At 39.4% G+C, this 9,715-nt stretch overlaps 1 protein-coding gene across 1 annotated transcript; it reads left to right on the top strand.

Moving 5' to 3' along the window:
• The first annotated feature begins 6,725 nt into the window (after positions 1 to 6,725).
• On the top strand, positions 6,726 to 8,388 carry LOC137946126 (polygalacturonase-like). Its single transcript, XM_068792327.1, has 4 exons — positions 6,726 to 7,157; positions 7,275 to 7,564; positions 7,647 to 7,875; positions 8,167 to 8,388. Exons 1-4 carry the CDS (start codon positions 6,726 to 6,728, stop codon positions 8,386 to 8,388), a joined length of 1,173 nt encoding a protein of 390 aa, XP_068648428.1.
• The last annotated feature ends 1,327 nt before the right edge of the window (positions 8,389 to 9,715 follow it).

Below are 9,715 nucleotides of genomic sequence, written 5' to 3'. Positions count from 1 at the left end.
TATGGAGCATTGTCTTACCGGCAAGGAGTGATTTTTACTCTCACTTATATTATGCCAGTAGGGCCTCATGGAAGGACGCAACAACGTGGGGGTGGGGGGGGGGAAGGGGGGGGGGGGGGGGGGGGGGGGGGAGAGAGTGTTAGAAGATGAAGCTATATTGGAAGATGTGCCATTTTATACAAAAAGATTTTATACATCATTTGCAGTAAGCTCGGAGTTCATGTTGTTCTCTCACCTCCAGCTTGATGGGAGTGTTGGAAGATAGGCCCAATGCCACATGACCAAGGAAGGCCCACAAGATGGGCCTAATTACATAAGAAGTAGGACCCACCATGATTACCACAAGTTGGCATCCATATCACATAAGTTGGAAGATAAAAAAGGACTCACAAAGGCATCTTGATCCTATGGTCACGTCCTAGAAGAGTTTTAGTTTGAGTTATGTTTGTCTTTTATCTATATTGAGTTATTTAATTATGCTAGGACTTATCTTTAAGTGTTAGAATTTGGGTGTATTTGGGACAAAAGTAATTTTTTTGTAATTGGACTCTACTACCTTCCCCTATTATAAATTAAGGTTCATGTACTCTAATTATAATAAGTCAATGAAGTATTTCTTTTTTTCATAAATTCAACATTGCTCATTGATCTTATCTCTATTTCAAACTTTTTTTGGAAGTTTATGATTGCCGTCTGAAATCTCTCACCGACTATTCGGGAGCCAGTGCCACAGAATGACTCTGTTGTCTCGGGCTATTTGGGGAAGATGATAACTGTGATTTAAAGACAATCATATGGTGGAAAGGTGTCTTCATTCCAGCAACTGTAATATCATTCCAGAAATCAACAGTCATCATCCAGAATTAGTTTGTTGCTGCTTATTATCTTCTAGCCAACATGTTCTCTACTGGAAATAGCTATTTCGGAAAGTCCTTTACTGGCTCCTCTCCATACACCAGCTCTGTTGTAGTTCTTATAGGAAAATCCTCTGGCTATGGAGAATATTGGTTGTCGTTTCTAGATGAAGAGTGTTTTTGTCGAGAGTCCTTTAGCATTGGGGAAGAAGAAGGCATTGTTGCCTTATTTATGTTTCCTAAGTTAGGAAACTTATTAAATTTGGGTCAAGTGCTTGTCGAGCAACCCGGACCAGCCGAGTTCCCAGTGAACCAGAGACCACTTGATATTTCAGATATGTCGAGTTAACTTGGCTCAACCCGGTCCGGGTCAACTCAACCCGAGTCAACCTGACTCGGGCCACTTATGTTTCTGCCTCGGTATATGTGTTCAGGTCCCGAGTTTTATTTATATTTCTTCTACGACTCGGATATATGGATCTACTATTTGACTCGGCGCAACTCAATAATTTTTTCGACTGGATTATTATTTTTAGGTATTCACAACACATTCCTTGGTCAACATATTGCATTAGATTATTTCATGGGTCCTTTTTTACAAGGTTTATTATTTTGGTTCGTGTTATATGGGCCCAGGCCCATTTCAGTTGCTGCTATTGTGTCTATTTGGATGAGACATTATTATTGAAGAAGTGGTGGTTGTAGTATCCTTTCTCATACCATCCTTTATTTGACTCTCTCACATATCTTTGGGTCAACCTTTATTGTAACCTTTTGAGTGTTGCTTCAGTTGGGAGTTTAAGTCCATCTCGTATACATATGGGTGTTTTAAGTCCTTGGAGACTTTTTTATATATATACCCATGAGTCTTTTATTGCCATCAAGTGAATGACAGACATTACCCACTTATCACCCATTTCTACCTATGAGAGTCAGCGCTTGGGTTGGGACACCGTGATAGAGGAACTTATTATTACATCTATGTTACCCGTTAATTTTTACCTGAGAAAGTTGGTGCCCGGGTTGGGACACCATGATGGAAGATCTTATTACTACATCTATGTTATACCCCTTAATTGGCATTTATTACTCCTTCCACTTGAGAGTCGTTGTCCTGTAGAGGGACATGATGATGGAGGAGTTTTATTACACTTCTGAGCATTGCGTATAGACCCACTACCTACAGAAGATAAGAGTGTGCCCTATTGGAGTATGGAGCAATGTCATAAGGCTTGGAGTGATTTTACTCTCACTTATCTTATGCTAGATGGGCCTCATGGAAGAGTCACCAGCGTGAGGGGGAGTGTTGGAAGATATGGAGGACTGCCATTTTATACAAGAAGATCTTATACATCATTTGCAACAAGCTGGGAGTTCAAGATATTCTCTCACCCCCAACTTGAGGGGGAGTGTTAGAAGATGGGTCCAAACCCACACGACCAAGGAAGGCCCACATATCTAAGAGTGTTGGAACATGTGCCCAAGCCCATAAGATATGGACCCACAAAAGATGGGCCCATGCCTACATGACCAAGGAATGCCCACATATATAAGAATGTTGGAAGATGGGCCCAAGCCTATAAGATATGAACCCACAGAAGAGTTTCAGTTTAAAGGTGTTTTAGTCACGATAGTCTTCTATTGATATTGAGTTATTTAATTATGCTAGGACTTATCTTTAAGTGTTAGAATTTGAGTGTAATTAGGACAAAGGTAGTTTAATTGTAGTTGGACTCCACTACTTTCCTCTATTATAAATATAGGTTCATGTACTCTGATTATAATAAGTCAATGAAATATTTCTCTTTTCCATAAATTCAACAAAAGTTAAGAATTTTGTGTCTAACAAAAGTCATGGTGGTAGAAGAAGATTACAAATTATATGTACATTTTTCTTCTAGTTTATGTTGTGATTAAACTAATATTATGCATTTGGGATGCTCCATTTTTCTTTCTTCCTTTCTTAAGGGGTTTGTTTTAAGTTTTTGTTCCATGTGTAGTGATGTTGGTGGTTGTTCTTCTAATTTATAATGTTAGTTTTTAATTGAAATGATTTTTCATTCTCCTTCATTTGTAAGGTCTCATAAGGATAAACCTGAAGCAAGGAATGGATGAATAGGTTTGTCAGATTTTATAACTAATTTACATCTTAATTACACAAGTAGTAATTATAATATAATATAATTATTAACCACAATACTAAGGATTTTTATATAAATTGGTTCACAATTAATATTTCAAATTGTTAATCAACTCCCAATGAGCCACCCTTATCCTAGAATTGTCAGCCAAAAGACATCTACAATATAGAGCCTCAAGACACTCAATGTACAACACCAGCACAAACACCTTGGGACTTATGGTCGGTAGCTCCTAGGTACTAGCAACTTGGACTGAAATAAATGACTTTACAACATTCAATTGAAGTTGGCGGTTTTGCAAGGAAACTTGGTCTCAATGTATCAATACACCTCTTGTAAGGCAGATATAAAAGTAAAGTTCTAGTTGATTACACCACTCCTATGATTAATCTACCAACAAATCTAATAGCAATATAAGTATTGAAAATCAATACTCTTGACTATATGGAAAGATGTTTTAAAATCAGATCAAATAATATGAAGGTTACGAACAATAATGAGTTCACCTTCTAAAAATCAAACAACAAGTATTCAATACAGATTTAAAACTCAATGTACATAAATACTAAGCTCTCAATGGTAAACGTCACTAAAAACACCATTTTTGTTTTGTTTTTGTTGGCACAAGCACTTTGAGAAATCACTTGGGAGCACCTGAAAACTTTAAAATCCGTGTAGATAGGTGTTGTTTAGAACTTTGGGTCGAGTTTTACCTATATAGAATGTTTCTCAACATTCAAAAACACTAGTAATTAGAGTGGATAAGGTTGATTTTTGCATTTAAAAAAAAAGGTGAAAATTACTCCAAAAAATTGCAAAAATAATCAATAAATCATATTTTTACCATTGAATATGTTGGAAAATCACTTAATTTTTTTTGAAACTTATAACCTGCTGAATTTGCCTCTAGCATTCTAAAAAGTTGAAAATTGGTATCATGGGTTGACTGGATTGCATGAGGGTCGAATTCATTGGCTCCAATGGTCATTTTTGAGGTCAAATCATGCTTTAACCATTCGAATCCTTTGCATCTTTGTACAAGGATGGACCTAGTTTTTAGGCGATTATTTATTGTAAGTTGGTGTTGACTCTGTTTCCTTTTTCGTTAGCTATTAAGGGGTCGAGTCCAAATTTTAAACCAAAACTTAATGTAAGTTGCTGTTGACTCTTTTCCTGTTTTACCATCTTTAAGGGATCCACTCCACTTGAGTATGTCCAACTCCATTTTTCACACTATTGGGATCGACTACAAATTTTAAACAAAAACACTTATTTTAGGTTGGTGTCGACTCCTTCCCTTTTATTCACTTTATGGTGTCAACTCCATTTAGGTGTATTTGACTTCTTTAGTTACTTGAGCTCAGTGATCAGATTCCAAAGTAAGGGGTCGACTCCACTTTTGAAAATGGCTTTTATACTATAAGTTTTTTGTACAAAATCCACTTTGTACACTATAGTTAATTAAATTAATTTATTATCAACAAAATGTTGGTTATTAGAAGAGCCAAAATCATCTAACTCCCACATCATTTCAAGTAATAGGGACTAAGATGGCATTTTTTTGTATTAGACATAAGAATTTATGGGAATATGTGCAACTTGCAAGTGCATAGGACTTTGTGCCCTAAGAATAATTTTTATGAATTTAAATTTATATATATTTTTGAATTTTTATTTATTTAAATTATTTTTTAGTTTTAATTTTATGTATTTTTAATTTAATTTTTATAATTTTTAATTAAATATTTTGTATTAATTTAATTGAAATTACCAAATGTTTCTTTTCTTCAACCACGTTCCATCCACCTTCCGGTGGAGTTTCGCAAACAGCACGTGCCGCGGATGTGTCTTTATCTTCTCCCTCTGATCGGACTCGATTCTTCCCTTAATCCAGTTCGGCTTCGGAAAATCTGCCTACTTTTAAGTTTTAATATGATTGCCTCCTGTTCCAATTCCCAGCTGGAGCAAATTACGGAGAAATCATGGCCTGGTAGGTGACTAATTTCTCCACTCAAAGTCAGCAACTCACGCTAGTGCGTTTGTTATATTCGGTTGAAGACTCAACTAATCGATCTCCTTCTTCACCCCGCTAAAGCCTCCGAAAATCTAGGTTAATTCATAAATCTACTGTAACTGACTGGTTCGTGCTCTTTTAACTGCTTCCGTGACGACTTCTGGATTCTTATTTCAAACATTTAAATACTGATGAAAGCTAGAAGAAACAAATTTGGTAGATTACGCTGGTTGACATTCTGGAAGTTAAGACAAGCAAAGGCGGGGATCCCATTCAGGCTCCGTAAAACAGTACTGAGCAGGGAATTCATGAAATCGTGGACGTGCTGCTGAGGGAACGAAAAGAATAATACGGCGGGCGGGGGTAGACCTTCTTGGCTGGTGTATTGTTTACAGTATCTGAATTGTGAAGATGAACATTTCAGACTTGCAGTTCTTAATTCAAGCACGAGTTCGTAAGAGAATGTCAATTTTCCTTGTGCTGTTTCCATCCTCTCCATCATCAATGGATCATGGAGGTCTCTCCATCGGCTACAAACAAAGTCATAAAAACGAGGCGTGAATTCGTATTTCATGGACATAGCCTTCCCAACTATCTCCAAACATGAGCTACTGGCAAGTTTTGTTCTGTTGTTGCTCAAATTTATCATGTTTCCCTCTTTCAAAAAGTACTATAAACTGAGGTACCCAAATAGATACAGAAGCCATGTACGTTACTAGACTCTGTTTATTCTCGAGCAAATGCCTGAGAATTAATGCTTGTAAAGGAATTAAATGCTAGATTAGCTCCGAGATCAGAGCCGGAATGGAAATGTTTATTCAAAGATGAAGAAAAAAGTGGTCTTCTCACATGATCCTAACCGATTTGAAGATCTTCTTCCCAGGCAAAGTCCCCAAAACAAATATGGATAATAGTAGAGAAAAATTAAAGCCCCAGAAGAGAGAACACCGACCTTCCCCCAGTTTCAGGCGTTCTTAGTTACGAAAATTCAATTATGAGGAGGCCCCACGTTGGGCCCTTGAGTCGGATAGCGTGCGATCTTACGGTATTTACGGACGGTGATTTCGTTTTACGTTATGAGTTCGCATCACCGGCGTCATCGTCGGAGAGTGGGCAGCCATGAGCCGGAATTTGCGGCTGCATCGGTGTGGATACCGATACGTCCTTTGGGATTCCAGTAAATGAAGCAGCGACCTTGGAAATTCTTGGTTGAAATGGGTGGCAAAATGGGAAAACGGTTCCTTTCGACTCAATCTCCGGGGTCGATTAAGTAAGACTTGCAGAGACGCTTCCGCCGTCTGGGCTACTTATGTTTGAAGTTTGTCACGATAACAGCGGAAAAAAGAAAAAGAAACCAAGTTTATTTCCTTTTCTCACGTTAACCGTCACCGTCTCACCAGTCCTAAAGTAACTACACCCTTGAAATTTCAGAGTAACGGCGCCTGCATGTTTCACAATCCATGAGGAATTAAGAACATCCCAAGCGATTTCTCTTATGTATATTAAAAAATTAACTTCACAGAGGTTGTTGAATTGAGAAGAAATTAAAACCTGCAACAACATTGGCTCGGTCTCGGCGCTTATTGATGAGATTTTTTCTCGCCTTAATCCAAACTTTAGCACTATAAATACTCGTTAAACGGTCATAACCTCTTCACCGCTCGCTTATTCGCCCATTACTCCCACTCTCCCTACTGCAACTGTCTGTTTGCTGAAATGGCTAACTCATCCCACTCCCCGTTGTCACTTCTCTTCGTTTTCTTCTTCTTCTTCGCTTCGGCGAAGGCTGTTTACAACGTGGTCGATTATGGAGCGAGTCCCGGCGGAGGATCGGACTCGTCCAAGGCATTCCTCCAAGCATGGAATGCCGCCTGCGCTTCGCAGGGGACCGCTGCCATTTACGTCCCAAAAGGGAGGTTCTTGTTGAGCCAGACCAACTTCGAGGGCCCATGTAAGAACGACCGGATTGATATCCGGATCGACGGGACTCTAATGGCGCCCAACTATCAGTCCCTGTCTTCAAATGATCGCTGGCTTACTTTCGATGGCGTGAGGGGAGTCTCAATCTATGGTGGGATCCTCGATGGGCAGGGCAAGGCTTTGTGGGACTGCAAGCACGGCGGTGGCTCTTGCCCCGGCGGCACAGCAGTGAGTCGCCACACTTAATACCAAACACTAAACATCTTATCTTGGAAGAAAATCAAGAAGTAATTACTTAAAAGAGTTTTGGTTTTTCACTTTGTTTGATTCTTCTACATTTTGCAGTCATTGACGTTCAGCAAAGCGGAAAATATATTAATAAGCGGCTTGACGTCGGTAAACAGCGAGCTGGGTCACATTGCGTTGGAAGGTTGCAGAAACTGTAAATTGGAGAAAGTGCAGATTGTGGCCGACGGCAACAGCCCGAACACCGACGGAATACACGTCCAACACTCGGAAGGAGTCTCCGTCTTGAGTAGTGGAATCAAGACCGGAGACGATTGCATTTCGATTGGCCCTGGCACCATGAATCTCTTCGTCCAAGACGTCACTTGTGGACCCGGCCATGGCATCAGGTAGGCCGACAATCTCCTTTCAGTACTGTAAACTTGACGACTAAAACTTTCTCCATTAAACGCTTTTATTTTGCTTTGGCAGCATTGGGAGCCTGGGAAAGGACCAGAACGAGGACGGCGTGCAAAACGTCACAGTAAGGAGTGTGGTATTTACAGGGACAGAAAACGGATTGAGAATCAAGTCGTGGGGAAGAGCAAGTAACGGGTTCGTGCAGGGAGTTATTTTCCAGGATGCGATCATGAACAATGTCGACAACCCCATCATTATTGACCAGAATTACTGCCCCGGAAATCATGGCTGCCCTGATCAGGTAAGAATATAGAATCGCCTCAGAAGGTCCAATTAGCCCATAACAAACGTTTTGCATTACGGATTCTGAATCGGGTTGCGTAAATGATGATGACAGCATAAATCTCCTCCAATTTCGGTCGACTTTTTAAGAGTCAAACATCAAAAAGTGTCAAACCCAGTTTTACATCGTCTTCATTTGAGGGATCAATTTGATGTCAACCTAAAAATCGAAAACACTAAAAGAGATCCTCTGGTCAATTTCAGTTGCTTGAATCAGTTCTGATCTCTGCCTTTTTCTACGGTTCTACAGTCTTCTGGTGTGAAAATCAGCGGAGTCAGCTACAATGACATCCGTGGGACGTCAGGGACAGAGGTGGCGCTGAAACTGGACTGCAGCGGGAGCAACCCATGCACAGGGATCGGGCTGGAAAACATTAAGCTCACTTATCAGAACCGGCCGGCGGAGTCCTCCTGCAGAAACGTGCATGGAACCACTCGTGGCCTCGTCGTTCCAAGATGTTCCGAGACGTAAAACATAGAAAATTTTGTACTTAAATAGATAGAAATTGAAGAGGCCTGATTTTGCCATGTATTGCAAGGCCCTGAATCTTCCACCCCGACGTGTGGTGTCAAGCTATATAGATATTGAATAAGAAAGAAAACTCTTTCTTTCTCTTGATTAATTTCTTCTCTTCACAAAAATCTCTTACTCCATGCTCCAGCCAGTGTGGATTCTACTACTGCATGGTATCAAATATATGATCAGATTTCACACCATTACTCCGATAGACAACCATGAAGAACCTAATTAGCTGATCAGATTTCTGGATAAGCACCTTCACTTGTGTCTTGTCAGAGTAGATGATCGAGAAAGCAGATGTTGCTAGTTTACTTGGATATATGGATCATCTTTGACAAATAGAGAAGAGGTTAGGAAGGGGTTAGTTATGTCTGACAAAGGTGCATACTAGTAACCTCACTCACAGTGTTGAAGTCATTTAAAGTGTCACCCTCTGCCCATTATGCATGGTCCAAACTCCAAAGATAACAACTAAAAGGAATATAATATTCATCATCTGAGATGAATACTGTCTCACTCAGCCCAGCAGCTGTTGCACTTGTTGTCGATTAAAAAAGAAAACGAAACCACTGAATGAATTCAAACTTGTGCAAGTGCAACCACCATATATAGACTCTAGGGCATCAAGTGCAACCACCATGTAGAGAGAAAGTAGTAAACATCAGCAGCCGCAGTCATAGTTTTACTCAAGTGTACGTGAGGGAGCATCTTAGTGAAGGATTGTAAAAGTAGGAAAAAAGTAAAAGAACAAACTTAGAACATCTATATTATTAGACGTTTATGTTGTTTTTGTGAAGTTGAGTTCAAATTTCATTCCAAAATGACTTGTCAAGTTAGAAAGTCTATCTTCCAACTAATAAACTAAAATCTTATACTCACTAATCCATATGAAACTGTTTTTGAACACTCACCCTCATAAGTAACCACCGTATATGGTTCCTATAAGTGGACAATTTGGGTGGAGCCTCACGTATGCACACCTGCTATGATACTATATAAAGTTGGGCCTAAGACTCATCCTAAAATGACTAGTGAAGTTAAAAACCTTATTTTCAAACTAATATACCCAAGATCTTGTTCCCACTAATCTATACGGGACTATCTTCTAATAGTTTCTTCACACTTTTTTTTCTTTTGTCATATCTCAACTGTATTAGAGTTGCATGCACCAAGTTTTTATGGGAATTGAGGCTCAATGTTCCTCTAAGAACCCATATTTTAACCATAATTTTTTTGTAGAAATCAAAGGCATAATAGTTATTTTTGAAAGAGGAGTCGA

This window comes from Aristolochia californica, unplaced genomic scaffold (genome assembly GCF_029961685.1).
Source record: "Aristolochia californica isolate CCGP_79_NKW_82.1479 unplaced genomic scaffold, dmAriCali1.0.hap1 SCAF_1, whole genome shotgun sequence".
In the NCBI taxonomy this organism is placed as follows: domain Eukaryota; kingdom Viridiplantae; phylum Streptophyta; class Magnoliopsida; order Piperales; family Aristolochiaceae; genus Aristolochia; species Aristolochia californica.
The sequence above is the reverse complement of the archived record's forward strand: the minus strand, read 5'-3'. Positions and strand labels throughout refer to the sequence as shown.

What these genes read in the sequence shown, in the direction of transcription:
- LOC137946126 (XM_068792327.1), top strand. Translation starts at nt 6,726, where the DNA reads ATGGCTAACTCATCCCACTCCCCGTTGTCACTTCTCTTCGTTTTCTTC. An exon ending in CTTGCCCCGGCGGCACAGCA is followed by an intron (nt 7,158 to 7,274) that starts GTGAGTCGCCAC and finishes TACATTTTGCAG; the next exon opens with TCATTGACGTTCAGCAAAGC. An exon ending in GGACCCGGCCATGGCATCAG is followed by an intron (nt 7,565 to 7,646) that starts GTAGGCCGACAA and finishes TTGCTTTGGCAG; the next exon opens with CATTGGGAGCCTGGGAAAGG.